The 25653-nt window shown below is 42.6% G+C and overlaps 1 protein-coding gene across 2 annotated transcripts in view; it reads left to right on the forward strand.

Moving 5' to 3' along the window:
• Nucleotides 1–2297: 2297 nt before the first annotated feature.
• OSBPL1A (oxysterol binding protein like 1A) overlaps nucleotides 2298–25653 on the forward strand; it is a 117219-nt gene continuing 93863 nt past the window's right edge. For both annotated transcript variants that reach the window (XM_015420745.1, XM_015420746.1), the window contains exons 1-2: nucleotides 2298–2378; nucleotides 25038–25160. In XM_015420745.1, coding sequence (XP_015276231.1) covers nucleotides 25040–25160 — 121 coding nt within the window. In that variant the 5' untranslated portion in view covers nucleotides 2298–2378; nucleotides 25038–25039. The remainder of the gene's footprint in view (nucleotides 2379–25037; nucleotides 25161–25653) is intronic.

Genomic DNA, 25653 nt, shown 5'->3' on the forward strand with positions numbered 1-25653 from the left:
GGAGGAAAGGGACTTCAGTGGGATATAATGCCATAAAGTCCACCTTCCACAGTGGTATTTTCTCCAGGTGAACTGATGTCTGAAGATCAGTTGTAATGGCAGGAGATCTCCAGCCACCACCTAGGGGTTGGCAACCCTAATATCTTAACATATTTTCTACTGTATTGTGGTCATATACTGTAAAATTATTTTCATGTGTAATAGATAAAATTATAGCTTGGCTGAGTTCTATCTTATCTGTTACTGCTCATTCAGCTATAGCCTTAACCAGAAAATAAAATAGTAAAATAAAATAAAATTAACGCCTTACTTGATATTCTTCTTCTGCAGTTTGATTATTGCCACTACAAATTTTGCCGCAGAAAGAGTAACAGAATCGATTCATATCCAATAATAACCGTCATCTGCGCCCTCATACGGCTTGTCTGAGTTAATTTGGGGTAGAATGCATATATCTGGAGTTCAGAGCTAATTTATGCAATCAATTTCATATTTATCTCCATCTACATTCCAGCATAATGACAAAAATCATGTTGGATCAGAGAAAGATATTTATTGTAGCCATAGTTTTACCAGTTATACCAGTTCACCTACTCTTCCTTATATTCTTCTAGCATCTTGTCAGTTAGTCATCCTCATTACTTTTGATTTCCCTCCGATGAGATACTCCTCCTAAGAGTTTCTACAGAATAGCCAAAGGTTTGTTTTAATCAGATGAAATGTTTCATGTGTGTGTGCCTGTGTGTATAATGTACGTTTAATTAAAACTATGTAATTTGCTGGCACACTATTTCTCTGCATTCAAGAAAAATGCATAATCTTTAAAATGTCTTAATATTGCACAGGAAGGGTATACTCATGTATACAGCTTGGGACCTGATCTTGTAATCAGTTCAAACTTTATTTCGATACAAGATCAGTAATAATAAGGATAAGGGGATATCTGTATCTATATCTATATAGATATATAACATTGAGCGCTGATTGTGAGGGGATGGAGACAGGGAAGTTATTATTAGGACTCAGTCAGCTGGTTGTGTATCCCACATGCCCAAAGGCAAAATTTGTAATCAGTGTGGGAAGATTCTGCATCTGCTGAACATTTAGGTTGTCTGCACTAACAAGTCTTAGTGATGTAATTCTGCTAAGGTGTATTGCTATGACTTTTACAAAACACATTTATCTTATCCAGAAACTCTGATCTTGTGCAGGATGAGATGTGCGTAAATCTATCAGTAACAATGGAATTAGTTGAGCGTATCTGTTCTCAAGATTACACTGCAACTGGGGCATAGCGTCACAAAAATCAGCTGCATTCCAGTACATATTTACTTGGGAGTACATTGAAATCAGTGGGGCATAGCTGAGTAAACCTACATTAGGGTCAGAATGTTGGGTTGAGGTAGGGCCATCTATTGAATTCAGTCCTTGACCGTTTAATGAATTCACAAGTGCCAATTAAAGTGCTTCTCAGTCCCTCTGTGGTGTGTTTGAGCATATATAAAAACAAAACATAGCTTGAATGTATATGTGATGTATACACAGTTTTGAATGCACTTGTATTAAGCCTCTGAGTTGTCTATGCAGGAAAAAAAAATCAGAGTTCACTTCAGAAGATGGCTGCCCTGTGTTGGTCAGGATGAGCCACTTGGGCTAGATTATGCCTATATTAATCCACAGTTTCAGCTGCGGGTCAAAGTGCTGGTTTTGACCAAATAAAGGAGATCTCAGGGGCCACCTTCTCCCATATTAATGTACTTGAACATAGGTTTTTAGTGTACTGCAATTTTTGTATGTAGCACATTCGCAAACAGTCGGACTCGACTGTGCGACTGAACAACAACAAAAGCACATTCCTTCCACCTTTGCTCCCAACTTTTCCTTATTTGATAAGGCATGCCTTAAAAAGTTACGCACAGGTGGTTTCATCAACGTGACCCTCTCTAACATCAGTCCTCGTGTGCTTAAAAGAAAGGTATATTGTCATGCAAGCCCGTTCACAAAATCAAATTACAGGAGCATGTGCATCTCAAAAAGATGTTCCCTGCTGGTCTTTCCCTTTCCCTGTGTTAAAAAAACTCCTCAGCCAAAGGCAGGGATCAGCAGCGAGGGCGCGCTACAGAGCTCCGCCGCTGGGAAGGGCTCCGCCTTTGCCGCCCCTACGCTAACTAACTGCCTCTTAACGAGGCAGGCCAGAGCTGGAGGAGTGGCTCAGGATCATCCAGGCGGCGCAGTCACGTGCGAGAGAGCGAACTATAAAACACCAGGAGGGGGCGTGGCCGAAGGGGAGGGCACGCGAAGCGAGTGGTGGCGCTTCGGCGGAGGGGACCTTGGTTGGCCGAGCGGGATCGCTTACCGGCCTGGCGCCGCCCGAAGCGGTGAGAGGGGCTAGCTCGCTGGCTGGAGGGAGAAAATCCTCCAGGCTGCGCAGTCACCAGGAGGGGGCGGGGCCAAAGGGGAGGGCACGTGAAGTGAGTGGCGGCGCTTCGGCAGAGGGGACCTTGGTTGGCCAAGCAGGATTGCTTACCGACCTGGCGCCACCCGAAGCGGTGAGGGGCTAGCTCGCTGGCTGGAGTGAGAAGGCAGTGAGCTCTGGGCGGGGGTTGTGGAGCTTTGCGCTCTCCCTTGGGGCGGATCAGTGGTTGCAGTTCTGTGCTGCTCGCTTTGGCATCTGGCTGCTTTTCGGGCCAGGGCGCTGCGCCCCGGCTCAGCAGAGCCGTGGTATGAAGCCGGGGGAGGAGGGTTGTCCTTTCAGGCCTCTACCGAGGCTAAGAGTTGGGGAGGGGCTGTGCCTGTGAGCTGCGCCGCTTGGAGGGCAGGGCAGTCGAAGTGACAAGAGCTCCGGCTACTTGGGTCACCTGTATGCGCTTCAGTTCCTTCGCAAGGGAGTCCTTGGGTGCTTTCTAATGTACATTCTAATGTAATTTTTAGAGTCTGGGAAAGGAAGCTCACTCTTCCCCTTAAAAAACAAAAGTCACGGGTAGCTCTTATGACTTCAGTCTTTCATGCTAAGTTTGCTGAGTTGTCCGAATTGGTTCAGTTGCTGAAGAGGCTCTTAAAGGCTGGAAGGTTGTTCTTGTTTTTCCCTTTTTTGCTCCCTTGGGGAAGGGTGCAGGCACATCAGCACAGATTGATGGAACTCAGCAGGTACAACTTGTCCCATCCCAGGAGAAATTTCATCCGCTTGTTCGTTATCTGCCAGATTTTTACCCTGCCCTATCCCCAAGGCTCTGGAGGTGGTGTTCTTCCCTTCTCTGTTTTATTCTCACAGAAACCCTTTGAGTTGAGTGAGACAGTGACTAGCTGGAGGTAACCAAGGATGCTGAGTCGAGTGAGGGTTTGAATCCCTGGTCTTGTCATGCAAGTATTGAAGGAATCCAAGCATTGTCTGGAAATAAGGATAACCCCTGAAAGTCTGCAGTCCATTATGTAGGATGTAGTCATACACAATTCTTTGCTGACATTACCTGTATGCACGTGTTCATAAGGGACTCTTCAGTGTAAAAATGCCCAAGTGTATGGTCATGTGGTGGGGCCATGGGTCAGCAGTGGAGGGTTTGCTTTACACTCAGAATGACCCAGTTAAACCCTGGCACCTCCAGATGGAAAGGACTGAGTAGTCGCCGATGTGAAAGACCTCTGCCTGACAGCCTGAAGAACAGCTGCCAGTCAGAGTATGGATTGGTGCTAATTTTTCTGTGTGGCGCCATCCCTGCTAGTTTTGTTCTGTTTTTTTATTCTGCCCGGTCTACAAGGAGCTGAGTGGTATACTTGTTTCTTATCCCACCTGCTTTATTCTCTTAATATCCCTGTGTATATATGTTAATGACTGGCTGCAGGTAACCCAGGGAGCTTCATGATTGAGTAGGGATATAAATCCACCCCCCCCACCCCCGTCCTACTCTAGCTGTTGCACCACAGTGGCTCTCATATAGAATGCAAAAATTTTCTTGTTGACATTGTCATACATTTATTCTAAAAGAACTAAGAACTAGTTGGAACTTATTTTCCCTTAAGAAACAAAGCACAACAGTATTTTTATGTAGCTCCTACTAAATCCAGGGTACTCATATCTTGTGTACCTGGAATTAGGTATCACTAACCACATGTAGGGAGCTGCGGTGGCTCAAGTGGTTAAGACGCTGAACTGCAGGCTGTGGAAGGTCAGTAGTTCAGCAGTTCGAGACCCGGGTGCCGCATGATGGAGTGAGCGCCCATCTCTAGTTCCAGCTCCTGCCAACCTAGCAGTTCGAAAGCAAGAAATTGCAAGTAGATAAATAGGTACCACTTCGGTGGGAAGGTAACAGCGTTCCGTGCGCCTTGGTGTTTAGTCATGCTGGCCACATGACCACGGAAATGTCTTCGGACAGCGCTGGCTCTTCGGCTTTGAAACGGAGATGAGCACCGCAACCCTAGAGTCGGATTCGACTGGCTTTCGAGCAAGGGAACCTTTACCTTTAACCACATGTAATCTGATGTCAAGATGAGAACATCAGGGTTTACCTGAGTTATTGATCAGGATAGCATTTTCTAGTTTGTCCCATATTGTCAGCTGGCCAGTAGAGGGTGATTAAGGAAATATTATGGATTGGTGCCTTTTGAATGAGAAATCCAGGCATAGAGGGATAGCATCTGGGAATCTGATGAGATCAGCAAATGGAGTGAGCATGAAGTAATCATCATTGTGATAAACTTGTCTTGGCAGTAGCATGTGCGAAAAGGATCTAGGGGTCTTAGTAGACCATACACTGAACATGTGTCAGCAGTGTGATGCGGTTGCTAAAAAGGCAAATGCGATTTTGGGCTGTATCAATAGAAGTATAGCATCTAGATCATGTGACATGATGGTACCACTTTACTCTGCTCTGGTTAGACCTCACCTAGAGTATTGTGTTCAGTTTGGGGCACCACAATTTAAGAAGGATATAGACAAGCTGGAACATGTCCAGAGGGGGGCAATGAAGACGGTGAGGGGTCTGGAGACCGAGTCCTATGAGGAAAGGTTGAAGGAGCTGGGTATGTTTAGCCTGGAGAGGAGATGACTGAGAGGTGATATGATAACCATCTTCAAGTACTTAAACGGCTGTCATATAGAGGATGATGCAGAGTTCTTTTCTGTTGTCCCAGAAGGTCAGACCGGAACCAACGGGTTGAAATTAAATCAGAAAAGTTTTCAGCTAAACATTAGGAAGAACTTCATGACAGAGTGGTTCCTCAGTGGAACAAGCTTCCTTGGGAGGTGGTAACAGTGAAAAACTTTGGAGGTTTTCAAAAAGAGGCTAGATGGCCATCTGACAGCAATGCTGATTGTGTGAATTTAGGCAGATCATGAGAGGGAGGGCAGGAAGGGTTGCCTCAGTGCTTAGTTCTTGTGGCCCTTTCTTACACGCCCAGGGAAATGCTGGTTGCTACTTTGGGGTCAGGAAGCAAGTTTTCTCCAGGCCAGTTTGGCTAGGGATCCTGGAGATTTTTTGTCATCTTCTGGACATGGAACAGTGGTCACTGTGGGTGTGGAGAGGGAAGTAATTGTGAATTTCCTGCATTGTGCAGTGGGTTGGACTAGATGACCCCAGAGATCCCTTCCAATTCTATGATTCTATAAATGCAATTGAACTTGAGAATTCACCAGCCTTTGGTAAAAATAAAAACGTGTGTTCATTTTCCAAAGTTTGAACACATGACCATCAGACAGCACGGGCTTTTGAATCTGCTTTTTGCTATTTGTATACAAGTGTTAGTGATGTTAATAAAGGATAGTAAATGTATCTTCTAATCAGTGTTGAAACAGAGACCAAATAAATGCAAAAAGCAATTTAAATGTTCTATGGATTTCTAGTTAGAAGGGTGACCAGTGGTACTTCCTTCCCCCGAACAAAGTGTGTTTGAGCTGAATAAAAACAGCCAGTTCCATTGTCAAAACTATTGCAGATTTATCCTACAGTTTTAACCTATATTGGCCTCCTTGTAATACACTAGTGTTTTTCTGAAATATGTATGATGGGATTTATAGCTATGATGTTATTAAAAATAAACAAAAGCAAAAACATCCCTGCAGTACTGAAAGTATAGTTAGTGAGCTACTGAACACTATGATCAAAATGTGAAGTTTACTTGTAGCAGTCTCTCCTTTAAACTCACTAAGTATCTCTGATATAATCAGTCTATTTGTCTTACTTGTTTGTGCCAATGCCTTTGTGATAAATTTCCAGATGCAGTTGCTTAGCTCCAAAGAAAGTTAATGATTATAGGAATCTGCCAGACTAACTACATCTCCAGTTTAGGACCATTTTGCAGACTCTTGTTATTGGAATATTAGTTTGCTCAGATCTGTTTTGGAATACGTAAGTGCATCATCCTTAGATTGTACCTTAGATGGTGCAAATCTACACTAGACAAGATGCCATAAAGTCAGCCTAAGATCACCTTTTTCGGTAAACAGAATACCAGCACCTCATAAACATGATATATGTTTCTGAAATACTGTGTACAATTCTAGTCACCCCATCTTAAAAAAAAATAAAGGTACAGAAAAGGGTAACCAAAATGATCAAGGGGTTTAAGTGTTTTGTCTGTGAGGAAAGGCTAAAGCTGGGGTGTCGAACTCATTTTCTTATTTGGGCCGGATTTGACATAAATGAGACCTTGTTGGTCCGGGCCATGTGTGTCATAAAATGTAATGCCAGGTAGTGGAGATATAAACTTTATAAAGGACACAAACGTGTTTTTTTACTTAAAATAAAACATGCCTAAAACATCAGCACTCTTGCAATATTTTGTTTATTTAACAGTGTCTGATAACTGACACCTCTTGCATCAAAATGTCTGTGCTGTTGCAATCCTGAGTGTGCTGTTCAGGTGTGTATCTGTAAGCTTCAAACCTACAATGATGCAGCAGCAGCAGAACTGGAAGAAGAAGCAGAAGACAGCCAGTTCCACTGCGGGCTTGATAGAAGCCCTCCGGGGGCCTAATGTGGCCCCCGGGCCGCATGTTTGACACCCCTGTGCTAAAGTGTTTGGGTGTTCTTTAGTTGAGCAACAACAACAAAAGGACAACTAAGTGGTATGATAGCATAGGGATTTATAAAATAATGCATGGCCCTGACCTGGATAGCTCATCAGATCTTAGAAGCTAAGCAGTGTGGTTCCTGACTAGTATTTGGATGGGAGACCACCAAGGAAGGCCAGGGTGATGACACAGAAACAGATGTTTGAACATCTCTTGCCTTGAAAACCTCACTGGGTTACCATAAGTTAACTGTGACTTGGTGGTAAAAAAAAAAGAGGAACATGTCATTCCTCATCCCCTGTCACAGCATTAAAACTTGGGCTCAGCCAGTGAATACAGAATAGTTAAAACAGCATGGAATTCACTGCCACAAGGTGTTGTGATGGCCAGTGTCTTAGACCTGGAACAGGAGAATGAAATAAAAATTAGATGTTAGATGCCTGAGGTGGTGAAATGAATTGTACCCCTTAGATTGCAGGTGAAGAGTAGTGTGTGTGAATACTGTAAGATTTTCCCTAGAAGCAAAAAAAAATTAGCACAGCAAGGGAAGCTGGGTTAAATCTTATTTATTTATTTAGAAAACGTTTAAGCTGGCTCTCCAGAGAACCTAAGGAATAAAGAGAGAATCACAGAAATAAGCTACTAAAAATTATGCTGTAAACTCATATCTTATTGTAATTAATAAATCCAAGTTGTACAACAATTTTTGGTAGGACTGAAAGTTCCAATACAGATTTGTAAAGACATTCAAACAGATATCTGGCAGCCAGTCAAAGTAAAGTACCAAACATGCTATTTCAACATTTAGTTCAAGTGTCCTATTTTCAGAGAAAATGTAGAAATTCCATGTGAATCCAGCTGACAGATCTAGCTTGTGAAAACTCCATTTCAGGTATCCTCTTCCATCAAAGCCGGTATTGCTAAGAATCCATTCATTCAAAATTTGTTCCAGTGGTTTCAAAAAGGACTGGTATGAGTATGTAATCGTAATTACAATAAGCATAATTACAATAAGATATGAGTTTATAATTATTAAGTTTTCATGGAATAATTATTTGGTCTCCCGAGAACCTGCCTGAGGTGGCTTACAAAATAAAAAATAATAAAATAAAACATTAAAAGTTATTAATGAAAAGCTCAACTAGAGCATAAAACACTGAGTAGTTTGAAATGAATTTAATCATTTCCAGGATAAAAGCACTATAAAAATAATATATTCTTAAATAAAAAGTCACCCCTTAATTGAACCTTCTTCCCTTATGATAGTATTTTTAAACAATTCACCCTTTGTTTGCATGGAATATTGTTCAAAAATGGCATCTCTCACCTTTGGTTTGGAGTTGTGTTCTGTTCACACCCTCACCTCATTTTCCTGCAAGTGGCTTTAAAAGGTGATTAGACACATTAATTGAGGATGGGTCTATCAATGTCTGTGTGCTACAATGACTAAATGGGAACTTCTTCAAAGGCTGCATGCCCTGGATGATCGGGGGTGCGCGTGGACAGGGAAGAGCTGTTGTCTTTATGCTTTCTTTGTGGATTTTCCAAAAGCTTGCGGCTGTCCTGTATGGAAACAGAAGAACCCAGCATCTACTCTGTTATTCTCTTGGTGTTGTGAACTAATGGAGGCAGCTACTATTGTTTTCATAATATGAGTTAAAACAAAGAACATCCCCTTCTGTGCCAGATGTCTACAAATGTGATATTTTGAGTTATCCATTTAAAAAAATGTACATGGCAGTTCTGACTGTTGAATGGGATGGCAGTTCTGACTGTGTTTTACTCCTGTTGGACGTGAACCATCTGAGGGATTCTACTTTTGGTTACCAAATCTGGCAAAGGAAGTGCCTGAGATATTATTTGAGAAGGCAACAAGTGTATCCAAAGTAATCATGGGCAACTGGTTATCAGAAATGTACAATGAAAAATTGTGGCCTTGAGTAGAGTTTTTTTTACAGTCATGGGAACAGCATTGTATTTCAGAAGGCTGAAGCAAGTTCTGGTACTTAAACATTCTATTCCTGGTATAAATCGTGGTATAATAGAGTAAAGAAAGGAGACAAAGTTAAGGAACCTTACAGAGAAAGTGGTCAGTCATTGATAGAACTTGGGATCAGAGGAAAAGGTGAACACTGGTGGAAAAAACATAAATCAAGTCTATAGAAAAATGAATCTTGAAAAAAAGGTAAACAATGGGTTGTTGGTTTGGGGGAACAGGTTATTATGATGGATATAGGAAAAGGCATTCAAAATCTGGAAGCTTTTGAAAGAAATAGTAGAAATAACCTGAAAACTAGGTCAAACAAAAAGAAGGGAAAGTATAGCATAAAACAGGTGGGGTTTAGAAACCCAAAGAATCTGGCAGAAACCATTTAGAAGTTTCTGAGTTCATATTATAACTGCAACACTTACTGCCCTTCTGTTACAGGGCACCAGAATCTTACATCCAAGTAGCATCTCCATAGCAAGGATATGCATATTCCAAGTACTCACTGTTAGGAGAAGAGAATGCAAGTTATATTGTATAATACTTAATATCTGGACTTTACTAGCCATAGTCTACAACACTCTAACAAATTGATTTAAAAACAAGCACTGAATTAAAATGAAGGAAAAATGTACCATCCTGGATATAATAGATACTGGCAATGGCATCTGAATGTGCTGCATTCTTTTTTGTAATGCCATGTGCACCCTATGGGCTTTGTTTATATGCTTGCTGGGGGAGACACTCTAGGTCTAACCTACCTTGCAGGGTTATTATGAAGATAAAATGGAGGAGAAGAGAATGATGTAAGCTGCTCTGGGTTCTCATTGGGGAAAAAGGAGGGGTATACATGAAGTAAGTTAAATAAATAAATGTAGTATTTCAGGAGAAATAAATTTGGCATGTAAAAAGTATAATACAGTTTCCCACAAACTGGGTTTGCCAACCACAAAGAACCCCCCCCCCCAGTATAAAGTGGGTTAAAACCTGAACCTGAAATATTTCCACTGATTTTTTAAAATCTTTTTTCTTTGGAACTAATATTTTAAAATGGAAATAGAAGCAGTCTAGCTTTTATCAATATTTAACAGACCAAATATGTGTTCTTGGACAGACAGAGAACTGCCTGTGATATTTGTGAGCCATGCTTTGTCCTCAGGCAGTTTAGAAGTAAGGAAGCTGGATCTGCTATTTATTTATTTATTTAATTCATTTATTTATTTAATTCGCTCTGTGCAGGATTACCCCTGAGACTGACCTGGAAATTACAGCTGGTACAAAATGTGGTGGCACGCCTGCTGACGTTGATGCCTGTGCAGGCTCAGGTTCAGCATGTGCTTTGCCAGTTGCATTGGTTACCAGTTGAGTACCGGATCCGCTTCAAGGTGCTGGTAATAACCTTCAAAGCCTTATATGGCCTGGGACCAACATATCTAAGGGACCGCCTCTTCCCATATATGCCTCGAAGAGCTTTACGCTCTAGTAATCAACATCTCCTTTTCTGCCCTGGCCCCACCTTGTGGAACATGCTCCCCATTGAGATCAGGGCCCTGCGAGATCTTACTCAGTTCCACAGGGCCTGCAAGATGGAGCTGTTCTGCCAGGCTTTTGGTTGAGGCAGCAGGCGTCCACGTACGGCCTCCCCAAGGTTGCTGTCTCCTACCTACTGGTCACCCATCTACCAGTAACCGGCCATATCCATCAGTACTGATGGGTCGGAATCTTCACCAGCAGCTATAACTACTGATTTTAAATGTTTAATTTAAATGTTTTATTGTGTTTTAAACCTTACTGTATTATTTAAGATGATGTAACCCGCCCTGAGCCCACTCGCAGGAAGGACGGGATACAAATATAATAAATACATAAATAAAATTTACGCCCCACCTTTTCCCCCAGTGTGGACCCTTCCCGTGGCTTACATTGTTCTCCTCTTATCACAACAGCAGTCCTGTGTGGTGGGCTTGGCTGGACAAGTGTGACTGGCTCAAGGTCAACCAGTGAGCTTCCATGGCATGAGTGGAGAATTGTACCCAGGTCTCCCAGATACTAGTCACTAGACATTCTTAACTGCTGTACCACATTGGCTCAATAAGTGCTATGTTGCACACTTTTGTAGATACAGTATGGTAGCATGGATTTCTTCATGATTGACTTTGAGTCTAAACAAGAAAGACTGGCAATAAATGCAGTAAATAAATAATAAATACTACATGTTTGAAAAAGTCACAGCTACTTTGTAGTGCTTCTTTGTGTTAGGCTGTTGTGTGTGTGCGTGCGTGTGTGTGTCCCCCCCCCCCCGGCTTTAGAAGCTCAATAGCAGGGGGGGGCGAATTTGCTGCTCATAGGTGACATTTAGATAGCCTCATATTCCAGAAGCTGAGGGTGTTTGTATCTGTTGGAGAGGGGAAAGTAATCTTTCTTTACCTAACATGAAGGTCCAGAACATTGAGTGGTGAGGATCACTGCACTCTATGAATGAAAGTCATCTGAACAGCACGACACTCATGTCCAAGAGCTGGGGAGGCTGCAACTTTCCATCTTTTCTTCTGCTTTGGTTGCTTTTGCTTTGGAGAGAGAACAAGTCACTTTCCCTTAGCGAGAGTTCCTCCCCACCAACTGCTGTTGGGACTGCTTTCCTAGTCAGCACCCTTGTGCAGTGGCTGTGGCTTGCAGTAGAGAAATACATGGTGAAGTGAACTTGAAGAGGTTGTCAACATCACCTCAGTTTAACCTTGAACACGCACTGGGAGCTATAGTGCTGGTAAAAGGAAGAGCTGTTGCCAGTTTTACTTTTACCATCCAAAGCTGTGGGAACCAGATTGCACACAGTTCTCAAATTAAAAAGAGTTAACTGACATATCTGTCCATGGGGTCGCGAAGAGTCGGACTCGACTGTGCGACTGAACAACAAGAACTGACAAATCATTCCTGTACCAAGTCTGTACCAAGTCTTGCTACAGTTTCCTGGGGGAAATGACCTAGGGCCCCCCCCCCCCATTGTCAGTTTCACTGCAGTTGCTTTTAACTGTACTGAGATTATCCCAACAATTTGAACTCCAACAAGGAGCCTTAGCAGAAAAATGGTTACTGCAGAAAACAAGTGGTGCAGGGATCGGCGAGTAATGGATTATGTGTAATCTAACGGACCACAGTACCAGGCTCAGTAACACAGTAGTGCTACGACAGTACAAACTTCAAATGAAAGTATTAAACTGGTGATATAATCTCCAGGATCCCTTAAGAATCTGCAGTTTAAAATAGCTAGGCTGGTATCTGGGGTGGGGGGAAGCTTGCAACAATCTGGAGGAAAGGTTTGGATTGATTTGGACAAATGGCATCATTACCAGAGAGCAGGCCTCTGATAGAAGCACCCCATGAAACTGAATATGATTTACGCAACTCTGATGCTGAATTTAATTAAGTTGTTTAGTGGGGTACGCACCTTGAGGCATAGCATGTCTACACTCCATGGCTGCGGTCACATGGAACATTTGCCGCGCTGACGATACGGATGGTAGGCGGATTTTCCAGGTGCGATCACACTGCAACATCTGGGCAGCATAGAGCTCCCGTGGCTAACCCGAGGCTTCCTGCCGAAGATGCGGAGTAAAAAACTAGTACCTCCGAGGTACTAGTTTCCGGAAACCGCGGGCTAAGGGCGGGCGTCTGATCGCGTTTCCGGTGGACTTACGTGGCATCCGGCGCCCGTCTCCACAGATTTCACTACAGCGCCCAACAGCACATTCGCACAAAAAGTGATTGCTAGTGCGATCGTGCGGCTTGGCTTCTGTGCCATGCTGCAGGATACCCGTCTGGTCAGCATCTCCCTCCTAACCATGGGACCTCGACCGGGATGTGTGCTCGGGCAGCCGCGCGTTAGTTTCCTCCGGGGCAATTAGCCACGCCTCCCCCCTGCGATATCCGGCCCGTGTGACCAGGGCCTGTGTTCAACGATGCATTCCATGACTGAGTGCGTGGGAAATAACCTGCGGAAATGTAGGCATTGTTTTCCCCGTGGCCCCATCTTGCAACTCTCTGGGCTGCCTATCCAAAGAAAGTACACTCTGCAACTTGTTCAGCCCAAATTATTTCAATACTGCTTACTTTGTCAGTGTGGCCCAACAGGGAAACAGTACCAGCAGATACCCATTTCATGTTTACATCACAAGGATCATAAGTGCTGAAAGAAATATCATAGTTCCCCAAACTGGGACTCGTACTCTGAAATAGGAAATAAAAGATCACCGCAGACTGTGACAGCAGCCATGAAATTAAAAGACGCCTGCTCCTTGGGAGGAAAGCGATGGCGAACCTAAACAGCATGATAAAAAGTAGAGACATCACCCTGCCAACAAAAGTCTGCATGGTCAAAGCAATTGTATTCCCAGTAGTCATGTATGGATCCGAGAGTTGGACTATAAGGAAGGCCTAGCGCCGAAGAATAGATTCTTTTGAACTATGGTGCTGGAGAAGACTCTTGAGAGTCCCTTGGACTGCAAGAAGATCAAATCAGTCAATCCTAAAAGAAATCAACTCTGACTGTTCCCTGGGAGGCCAGATAATGAAACTGAAGCTCAAATACTTTGGCCACCAAATGAGAAGGGAGCACTCACTGGAGAAGACCCTGATGCTGGGAAAGATTGAAGGTCAAAGAAGACGGGGACGGCAAAGGATGAGATAGTTAGACAGTGTCATAGATGCAACAAACATGAAATTGAGCAAACTTCAGAGGACGGCGGAAAACAGGAGGGCCTGGCGATATCTTGTCCATGGGGTCACGAAGAGTCAGACTCGACTGTGGTTCTAATCATGTTTATTCATAGAGTCTATTTAATTTAACAGTGTTTAATTGTACTTACACAAGCTCAAACATATCTGTTTCAACAACTTTTCAAAATCATATTCATCAACAAGAAATTTAAATTTTGGTAGGTCACTGAGAATTTAAATTTTGGTAACTCCGTTGCTTTCAGTTTGTTCTGCCAGAGTAGTAAGGTAGTTGATTTTTGTTAAGTATATCTGAACAATGGTGTTTCTTTTTTTTTTAAAAAAAAAAAACAAAGGCTACTCACAATAATGTATTTAATGTAAGTTGAGATTTTAATTTTTGTTTTTGAGTAAAAGATGAACTTGTTATGGACATGCATTTTTACAGCCTCTTTAAAGGAACTGGACTGAATAATTTAAGTGTTGTGGGAGGGTCTATCAATTGCAGACTGTAGGGGATCAACTATAAATTTGTAGTGTAAATTATATGTTACACTACATACAGAAATCCTAAGTAGGACCACTCAGAAGTAAGTCTTTTATTTAATGGTGCTTACTCCCAGGAAAGGGTATTTAGGACTGTAGCATAAAAACACAATCTGAAATATTTACTGGGGGTATTTTGCAATACTGAATAGAGTTGTGTTCATATATGAATTATGAAACAAGATAGGCATATATTTAATCATGCTCTGATCATCAGTGCTACACCATGGCTTCCTGCCTAAGTATTTTTATGAAGTAGTGATGTTTATACATGTCCTCATCACACTGCCTTTCTTGTTGCTCCTTTTTCTAAGAACTGCTGCCACAGCAGGCTGAGGATCATAGGTTGCAGTTCCAGTTCCATTTGCAGAGATGATGTGAGAGGCATCCTGTGTGTTATTACGCAGAGAAAATGGTGAAGCAGTTACTTTGATGTAGTGACTGACACCGTATTGTGGGTAGTGGCTGCTGTGAATTGGCCAAGAAGCCTCTTCAGCACATCATTTGGCTTGTCAAACATGTAATGTAAATTGACACTGTGCTTTGTGTACAAATCAAAACTGCCGACAGAGTGCTCTGAATAAGTCATAATAGTTACTGACTAGCTGTTTGTGCTTCTCTTGAAAGTTCTTCAGCAGTTAGGACTTCCGGTGGGTGGATCGGTGATGGTGGTCGCTCTCCTCGATGTCTGAGGAGGTGACTAGCACACCCTCGGCTTGGAGGATTCCAGGCCAGGGGGCTCTTGAGGGTTAGCCTCTTCGATGGCTGGATGCCAAAGAATAGAGGCTTCCCTCCACCCCGATGGTCCGGCCAGCTGGGTGACCCCCACGGAGCCCTTGTGAAGGGTTCCAGGCCAGGGGGCTCTCGAGGGTTAGCCTCTTCGATGGCTGGATGTCAGAGAATAGAGGTTTTCCCTCCGCCCCGATGGTCCGGCCGGCTGGGTGACCTTAGGGTACAAGCCAATCTAACCGGGACAAGCGCAGGAGATCAAGCGAAATAGCATATGAAGAGAGCGGGGTCAAGTTATGACCAACAATGAACGTGAGTTCGACATAAACAGATTTTTTTACTAAAGGCTTCCCTCCGCCCCGATGGTCCGGCCGGCTGGGTGACCTTAGGGTACAAGCCAATCTAACCGGGACAAGCGCAGGAGATCAAGCGAAATAGCATATGAAGAGAGCAGGGTCAAGTTGTGACCAACAATGAACGTGAGTTCGACATAAACGGATTTTTTTTTACTAAAACGGAGTAAACCCCCGCCCCGTGGGAAAAGCAGTGCCTAAGCGCGTGAATGGACTAACGTAGCAAAGGGGGGAGGGAGGAAGCAAACAGCGAATTCTTTTCTGAGAGACTTACTTTGAGTACCGATAGTGGAGCGACGAGTCTTTCGGGTCCTGGCATAGCGGTTTGGAAGTGTAAACAAAGTGAAATATGGCGGCTTCCCGAGGAAAGTTAAAACCGAAACCAGGCAGTCAGAGCCCAAGACCGGATGACGGAGCAGACGTCATGAAGTTATTAGCGGATATGCTGAAGCCAGTAATGGAGCAACTCGGTGGTATTAACCAGCAACTGGCCACACTGAACCAAAACTTCACTCTGCAGCAGCGCCAGTTGGCAGAAATGGAGAAGAAAGTGGAGCATGCAACTGTAAAAATTACAGAGATGGATATCGCAAATAGGAAGATGAAGAAAAGAGTGATGGATGTGGAAACAGCACAAAAACTTCAGGAAACACGTGTGTTACAGCTTCAAATGGAAAAAGCTAACATGACTCTCAGATTTCAGTTGGTGCTGGAAAAGGAAAAAGAAGATTTAAAGAAGACTCTAGGAGAGATCATCGCTCCAGTCATAGGTATTTCAGCGGATGAAATAATAAAAGACATGGAGGCTTCCTACAGAGCATACTCCAGTTATATCAGGAAAAATGACCTGCCTGGAGAGATTGTGGTGAGATTTGCAAGAAGACAGACCAGAGATGTGGTATTAAAGGCAACCTCGGCACACCCACTGAAAATTGGGGATACAATCATAAAGACTTTAAAGGATATACCATTTGAAATCGGCCCAAAGAGGAAAGGTTACAAGGAACTGATCTCATTTCTTCAAACTAATGGAATTCAGTACAGGTGAGCGATTCCTGAAGGTGTAAGTTTTAAAGTTAACGGCAAAAGAGAGAAGATTGACTCCATCTTCAAAGCTAAGGAATTTTTGAGACGTCAGCTCGGGCCAGAAGTAGAACGTAAAGATGAAGAATCCAAGTCAAGTGACTCTGCTACCTCGGGAATGGACAAGGACTCTGTGGGGGAAGCAGGTGCGGGAGTGGGAGCAACAAAAAATGTGTATAACTTTAGGGATAGAAAACCAAAGTAAGGGCAGAAGGACTCTGTAAATGGCTCTTTGAAGTAAGAAGATGCTCAAGAAGAACTCTCATAAAGACTAACTTACTAATATAGAAGCTGTGTTAAACAAGAACTTCACAAGTATATTGTATTACTAACACTTGTATTACTAACATTTAGATTAACATGGAAAGGATCTCCTACTCTTGGGATTTTACTTAGTGTGGGTATCTTTCCTTTATCCTTAGTTGTAGTTTACCCCCTCCCTATTTTTCGTTGTAGTTATTAGTCTTATGAAAAACAATAAAAATACCCTTTCGGGGTTTTTAAAAAAAAGTTCTTCAGCAGTCACTATAGCCTTTAAAGCTGTGCTAGTTGTCTAGACAAGATCATGGTATTTTGAGGCATCAAATTGTCCCCCCCCCATAAAATTATAATTCCTTCCTCTTTCAAATTTAGCAGTTGGGGAAAAACATACCTTGCACTTTGTACTGGGTCCAGATGTACAACTGATTAGCAGCACAGGTTAGACAAAATGTACTGATCCCTAACACTAGCATTGCCTGGTCCTCCTTGGCCACCGGTAGGGGATGGGGGGTGGTAGGGTTGCCAGTTCCAGATTGAGACATTCCTGGAGATTTGGAAATGGAGCCTGGGGAGAACAGGGACCTTATGTACAATACCACAGAGTCTACCCTCCAAAGCATCTGTTTTCTCCAGGGGAACTCATCTCTTGTAAATCTAAGATGCGGTGTAATTCCCAAGGATCCCCAGGTCCCACCTGGAGGCTGGCATCCCTGCCTTACACTGATCTGTGCAGGGCCAGTCAGAGGAGAAGCTGTTTGCCCTGGGCCTCAAGATCACATTTAGATACATGTTACATTTTTTGGCATTTGATAAACTTTCCAGCATGTTTTATGGACGTCATGTGTTATCATCATTTAATTTTTTTATGGCTAGGGACCTCAAAATCTGGGAGTGGCCTGGGCCTCTGAGAAGGCTTTTCTTTGTGCTCCTATGAGTACCGCTATCAGCTTCCCATTACAGAAATGAACTGCTTTCCCACATGGCATTTATCTGTTGAAAAATGGTGTACACATTACAGATGACCATGTGCAGATGAAAAGGGCAGTTTGTTGGCAATATATACATGATATATGAGGTTTCAACCTACAGTCTGAACTAGCGAAGCATTCCAGATTAGCTTCAGGGAATTTTGGGAATAAATAAACTTCAGTAGTAAAGTTTACAGGCTCCAGGGGTTCTAGTTAGTGTGTTTAGGCTTCAGTATTTGATTCTCTGTAAGAAGAAGAAGAGGGGATTGGATTTATACCCCGCCCTTCACTTGGAGTCTCAGACAACAGACACCCTGTGAGGTGGGTAGGGCTGAGAGAACTCTGACACAAACTGCTCTTTCAGGAACAGCTGTGCCAGAGCTTGTGACTGACCCAAGGTCACATCAGCAGGTGGAAGTGGAGGAGTGGGGAATCAAACCTGGTTCTCCCAGGTGAGAGTTTGCACATTTAACCACTACCCCAAACTGGCTCTCAAGCCAATATGCTGTAGAGAATAGGAACAATGAACAGTGCAGGGAAGCTGATATTATGCTGGAAAAAATACTAAAGTGATATATTTATTTACTCTAATTTTGTCCTTCTTTTGTTTGTTTGTTTCTTGAAGAAGCAAAAGCCTTCACTGGAGTCTATAGGATGGCACAGGGAGAGGCATAGGTTGCTGTTTACTACATTAAAAAGGCACTGGTTCACAGCCTCTAGTATTCAGTTTCTTCCACTATTAAAATGAATGGAGTGTTGGAATGCCAGAACAGTTTTGCAGAACTGTTGTTAAACAAAGTGACTAGAAACATTGCTCTAGAACAGTGGTTCTCAAAGTGTGTGGTGTCCCCCCTGGAGGCGGTAGGATTGCCTGGAGGAGCAATAAGAGGCAAGAGGACAGCCGGGGGGGGGGGGGGCGGAGGTAGTCCACTTCAATGGCATTATTCACTTATTTACAATTGACTAGGTTATGGCACCATGCTGGAAAATGGCATTCCAAATTTCTGTCTTTGCCTAGTGCTGAAATCTCATGGAAACTACTGGAATTTTTAGTAAATATGTTGCCAGAGCTCTAGTCAGACCAGCATACTGCATTTTGAAAAACTGTTGTCATGGTGTGTGGGGTTTTCCCCCAAGTTTTTGCTGGTAAGTCCTGAGAGAAAATCTCTATTAGCAACAATTCAGTGAAAAGATGCATATGAAAATGTGGAAGATTACATTGATCAGCATACTAAGGACAACATACTAAGGACAACAGAATTTGTATTCCAGTTTGATCGATCAAGTTCACCAGGCAATGAATCTTTGCTTCTTGCTTATGTGCACTTTATAAAAGGTGAAAGTTTGGCTCAAAAGTACAAGGCAACTAAGAATAGATACTAAAGGGTAGTCAATATTTCATGTTGTTGAGCTGTTCTTCAAAGACAAGGAAATTCCTCTTAACGTACTGGCTTGTGCAACTGATGCAGCACCATCAATGAGTAGTTGCTACCCCCTGGGCATGTTGCTTACTTGGAAAAAGCAGTGCCATATGTCTTTACCATTCACTGTGTCATTCATCACCAATATCTGGTTGCAAAAACCTCCGTAATTGCCTGCACAAGTCATTACACACTGTCTTTACTGCAGTGAATAAAATTAAAGCCCATGCTCTCAGTGATCGACTATTCCGTAGCCCTGTGTTGAGAATGATGGAGATGTTAAATGTTTGTTGCTTTGTACTGAAGTTCATTGGCTGTCAAAAGGCAACCGTGTGAGATGCTTTTACAGCTTCTTTAACACTGTTGTGAAATTTTTAAAGACACAAATCCTTTGTTCAATGTGAACTCAAGGAGATCAGGCATGACATTGCTTATTTGTCAGAACTGTTTTCAAAGTTCAATGAAATGAATTTGCAGTCACAAGGAAATGAGGTCACTCTTATTAAGGCCAAATCTGTTGTCTGTATGTTTATTCCAAAGTTAACTCTATTCAAACACAATACAGGCTATTACAAGCTATACCAATTTCTGAGCATATCTGAGCTAGAAGTGAAATGTGGGATTCAAGATGATATCTAATTTTTTTTTTTTTGTGACCATTTGGATGCTGCATGAAGATATGTCTGAAGTGATCTGAGGATCTTCTTTCAATGGAAATTCCAGATTGGGTGATAAATCCATTTTCAGGTGCTGACAAAGTAGAGGTAGTGGAGGAAGAATGAATTGAGCTACAAAATGACATTCAGCTGAAGCCAAGGTTTAAGAAATTGTACCAGGAGTTTTGGTTATGGAAGGAAATTTCTGATTGCTGTCCTGCACTATAGACAATGGTTAAGAAGCTCTTTGTTGCATTTCCAACATCATATTTGGTCAAACAAGGTTTTAGTTTGGCCATTCAACTTCTCTCCAAACAACGAAACCGACTTTCAATTACTAAACATGGTGATTTAAGACTCCCACTAAGTTACTTTAAACCAGATGTTGGGAAACTGGTATGATCAAGCCCATCTATCACTTTAAGAATTTACTGAATAGTGAAGGAGTTACTAAGGCTGCAGTCACACGGGCAGGAAAATACGGGGGGGAAGCGTGACTGTTTGCCACGGGGCAAACTAACGCGTAGTTACTCGATCAGACCTCCCCTGGAGGTTCCGTGGAGGTCCCGTGGAGGTTCCGTGGGAAGGGAGAGGTGCTGATCACAGGACGATCCTGCGGGCAACAAAGAAGCGCACGGTGCGGCAAACGGGTGGGTTTTTTTGTCGTGTACACCAAAAATGCGCATGCTTCATTGGGTGCTTGTGCGCATCCACGGAGACTTGGGGAAAAAAACATCTTGTTTGCAAGGGGACATGGGCAGGCGCCGGATGCCACCGGAAACGGGATCAGATGCCCGCCCTTGCCCCGCAGTTTCCGGAAACTAGTACCTCCGAGGTACTAGTTTTTTGCAGCGTGGTTTCGGCGGGAAGCCTCGGTTGAGCCACGGAAGCGCTACGCTTCCCAGATGTGCCGGTGAGATCGCGCCCGGAAACTCCGCCTGACTTCCGTCTCTCTAGCGTGGCTAATGTTCCGTGTGACCGCAGCCTAAATGTGGCATCTAAGATTCTTGCTAAATGACTATCAGACTTCGAAAAGCTGGTATTACAGTATCATTCACTAATTTTGTTGAATAAATAGTTGGAGTTTGAATAAATGCAATTAATTGTACCTGTTTCTGTTATTGTCTTCCTTAGTTCTGAGCAAACCATTGTTCTGAGTAATGCTTTTTATAGGGTAGGGAGCACTGGAGATGGGTTTATGGAACCAAGGTGGCAGCGGCCCCAAAACATTTGGGAACCATTGTTCTAGAAGAAGTAAAGGCACACTGGGCAAACAAAATTACTACTAGCTAAGGTGTTTTAGTATACTGTAGGGTCTCACATCAAGCAGGGATCTTTTATCATCTGTCTAGTGTTATACAATCTCTAAGAGGATGGAGAAATGTCTGTATAATATTTTCAAATACTGATTATTTGAGCAATAGTACCATGAGACCCCCCTTGCCAGATTTAGCACTTGCATTTGCTGAATAATTAATCTGAGAAATTTGTGTTAACTTTTAGAAATTCCACACACCATCTCCAGCTTCTTTCTTAAATCATTCTCCAGCCTAAATATGAGACAGTGGGAGTCTAGATACATGGTGTGTTTTGCTGGATGCGGAAATGAATGGGACCAATTTTTCAGTTGCATTTTGGTTTCAGATTATTATTTTTCATTCTAGGCCCTTTCCCTGTTTTTACAAAATGCAAATTTATAAGGAGCTTACATTTATACAAAGAGGTTTCTGTGATATTACTACACTCACGAAATGTCCAGAGGTGAGTTTCCAGTAAAAGAATGACAGACATTCAAAGATGACAGTGCAGAGTTGAAGCAAAAATAAGGGATACAAAATGTTCACCTGCCCCATTTAGTCAGCGTGGTGGTCACTCAATGTGAGGCAGTAAAACAGAACTGACACATCTCTGAGACCTGTGTGAAGGAAGGAAATGCAAATATAAAACTTCAAGTAAATCTGTTTTTACATTTCAGGAAAAGAAATCCTGAAAATAATAGCCCAGAATTTGCTCCATTTTGTGCTTTGTTGCTTGTATAATTATACAAATCCTGTGCCTTAATGCTGCAGAATGAAACAACTGTTGCCATTTAATAGATAAATGTGAAATCTGATCTAATTTATTTTACATGGTATTTTATGCTTCTGTACTTTTTAAAATTGTTATTTTAAAGTTTTTTATTGAATTGTATTGTATTGAGATTGATGTAACCTGCCCTGAGCCTTCTTGCAGGGAGAGCAGGGATATAAATTCAATAAATAAACTGTTTTCTAGAAGTATGATGGCTGAACAGCCACTGTGACCTTGATTATGCAGAAATCTTGAACTGCCAGCTTTAAAGATAAACCAGTCAATGTGGTGAAGTACTTTAGAACAATATATAAGAAACGTCTGGTAGATTCTGAAGGTGATCTTTGGATATAACACCTTCGTACTTCCTAGTCAATCTTTTTCCTCCCACCCCTTCCATCAAGTATTTTGGATTTCTATCCTCTAGCTTGCCACTGGGCTCCATAAGAAACACGGCCTTATGGTTAGAAATATTTCTGACTTTTCTCTGTGTGTCCCAGATGGTACAATTGAGGCCAGTCACCCACCTTCCTACTCCTTGCTTTGTGATAGATCCTTGTGACCAAAGGAACAGAGTTCTATACAGTGTTTGAGTGAATGTACTTAGAGTTATGAAAGGGCAAGTGAGGGGAAGACAGATCTTATCTTTTGTATCCCTCAGTCCACAGTCATGCATGTATAGCCACAAGGTGCACATGCTGTACTGCGTGCAAGGTTCTCTGTGTAATTGCTTGCTTGATTGAGTGGACCCTAAAGGTAGGGTTGCAGGTCTTTTCGTCGCCCTGGCAGGGGGAGCCCCACCCCCAAGAGCAATCACCCACCCCTCTCCCTCCCCTCCTGCCCGATTTAAAGGGCTTCAGCTGATCAGCGGGGACCACATGGCCTGCCGACCAGCTGGAGGGTCTTTTAAAGGGTCTTTTTAAAGGGTCTTTTTGCAAGTGGGGTGGGGGCTGCAGCACATGGGGCTGGGGGAAATCTAAATTCTAGATGTAAACTTAAATAGATTGGGGGGGGTCAGAGTTCAGATAGTTTGAGAAATGGTGTCCTTTTAATTTGGTGTCAAAGGAATCCCCATAGAGCTGGCTGCTCTACTATAGCAAGGAAAACCTTTACCTTTACTACTAGCTGAAGTACATTTTTTAGAATATGTCAACTGATTTCTTAGGATGCCTTATGCATTATATTTTTGGTGAGTTCCTTGCTCTTGTCTATATATTTTTAACTTGCACCCTACTTTTTCCTGCTGCTTAGCATAGCTGTTCTGTCTCAAGCATTTTGAGATTAGATGTACACCAGTTTTCCTGCACTTACCAAAGTGCTCGTATTAGGAAATATGCTGATCTGTAGTAAATTCTTGCGAGCATGTGAGAGGGATGTGTGATGGTGGGAGAATAGATGGTTTGAATGAGTCGAGTGTTACAATAATAGTTTTGAATTTAGCAATATTTTAGGTGCTCCTGAGCTTCTCTTGCACTAGTGAGGCTGCTTACAGGATAGGGTTGCCAGGACCCTCTTGGCCACCAGTGGGGCATGGCGGTAGGGTTGCTAGATTCAGGTTAGGAAACTCCTGGGGATTTGTGGATGGAGCCTGGCGCCTCCGTGGGGTACAGTGCCGTAGAGCTCACCCTCCAAAGGATCCATTTTCTCCAGCAGAACTGACCTCAGTAGTCTGGAGATGAGCTGTAATTTTAGGGGATCCCTGTGTTCCACATGGAGGCTGGCGTATTACAGAATGGGATTAAACCTGAGTAAAATGCTGTGTAGCTCCAGGGGATTTCAAGTCAATATGTTACTAGTTCACTTCAGGCAACTACTGAAATGTACATATGTATTTTCCCCACAACTGCAAATAATACCTAGACAAACCTGCTCAAATAATATCTAGGCTGTGTGATTACTAAAAAATTATAGTGGAATGAGGATGGAAATAATAACTTTTCTGAATTTTTACATATTAGGCCTGCAGCACGTGTCTTAGACATCCGAGGAGCTGGGTGATGGTTTAAGCAGGGCAAGAAACATTTCTGATTAACTTGCAGCAGCCTGAATAGTCCAGCTGAGCCCAAGCTTACCTTTTGGGAGCTAAGCAGGGCCAGCCATGATCAATACTTTGATGGGAGACCACCAAGGAATTCCAGGGTTGCTGCACAGAGAGACAGTGGCAAACCATCTTTGCTTGTCTCTTTCTTAGAACACCATGTGGATGAGGCAACTTGATGGCATGTTCACCTTCGTCAGCGACAACATGTTTTTATTAACAACATTTGAGGCCAAACCTCCAAATGAGAAATAATTAAGGATATGTGTCCCAGAGTCTCTGATTGTTGCTCCTCTTCTCAGGAACAATCTGATAAGGCTATGTGAACTCCTTTATAATGCAGTTAATCTGTACACTAGATCTAGACATTAGAGCCAGTGTGGTAGAGTGGTTAAAATGTCCGACTAGGATCTGGGAGACTCAGGTTTGAATCCCCTCTCTGCCATAGAAGCTTGCTGGGTGACTTTGGGCCAGTCACGCATTTTCAGATTTTAACCTACCGCACAGGTTTGTTGTAAGGATAAAATGTAGGAGAGGAGAATAATGTAAGCTGGTTCTGATCACCATTGGGGAGAAAGGCTGGGTTTGAATGAAGTAAATAAATTTAATGCTGCTGTTTTGACTGGGCAGAGTAAGTAAAAATGTGTGATGCATTACCAGTAATTTTACTGGCAGTTGCACATTAAATGAGACCCAAAGGGCTGTGCATGAAGTTTCTTGAATACCCTGCCCCCAGAACATCTGAGGACCTCTTTTTATGTCTTAGCCAATGCTGCCTCTAAGCTGTGGAGTTTCATGAGCAAAAATTCTACTTTGTGAGCTACTGGCATTAAAGTTGTGAGTGAACGATTTCGCTACTGCATAAATTAATTTGCTCTGGAGCCATCCTTCCTGAGCTAAGACAAAAATGTCCAAGCCGGAGGCTAAAAACTTTTGAGCTAGCTCGCACTAACTCAGCTTAGAGGGAACACTGGGTTTAGCTTCTAGGAAAGCACTTCTGACATTTAGAACATCAAGAGAGCTTTCCTTAGAAGCACAGAAAATCAGTCAGCAAGGGACAGTGGGGAAGCTGCGGTATTCACGTGGAAGCATTTGGATGTCTGCATGGGTTTCAGAGCCCCAGCTAATATAATCTATTAAGATATTATTCTATCCAAGTCTTGGCTCATTAGATCTAAGCTCTAATAGACCATACTTATGTGTTACCAGAGATGAATATAGAAGCAGAACAACATCTTCTCCATAGTGCTAGAAATGGAAACTCCGAAGAAATCCGGCAACTGTTGGAAACCCTGAAGAAGAAAGAGGTTGCTTTTAATATCAACTGCAAAGGTTGGTATAGATAACCCTTCCATTTCCCCCAATTTTATGGGTTACATTAAGAAATTGTTATGATTTCCTTTGAATTTTGGTATTCGGAATAGTCTTATTTTTTTGTCTCATTGTTATTTGTACTTGCGTGCTTTACAGTAAGGCCCAGAGTCAAAGTCTTAGGGACGTATTGCTGGAAAATAGTATCTTAAAAGCAAGCACAAAAATGAGCATACGGAAGTCTTTTTCCAATAGAAGCATGCATCTTCTAAAAACTACTGTACTGCCTGCTTAGGAGTTTGCTCACCTCAGGCACATGTTGCCTAGCTGCTCTAACACAAAAATTAAACTGCCTTTCTCTAATAGCTATTAGGGCCAGAAACTGGTTCTACAGTTCATATGTCTGCTCCACTTGCATAAAAATCAGAGAGCGTCTAAAAGTCAAAGGAATGCATAAGAGAAGGCACTGAACTCTTCTCCTCTCCTCAATATCTTAGTCCCATTGATTACTTGT

This window comes from Gekko japonicus, unplaced genomic scaffold (assembly GCF_001447785.1).
Source record: "Gekko japonicus isolate JY-2015 unplaced genomic scaffold, Gekko_japonicus_V1.1 scaffold1602, whole genome shotgun sequence".
Classification (NCBI taxonomy): Eukaryota; Metazoa; Chordata; class Lepidosauria; order Squamata; family Gekkonidae; genus Gekko; species Gekko japonicus.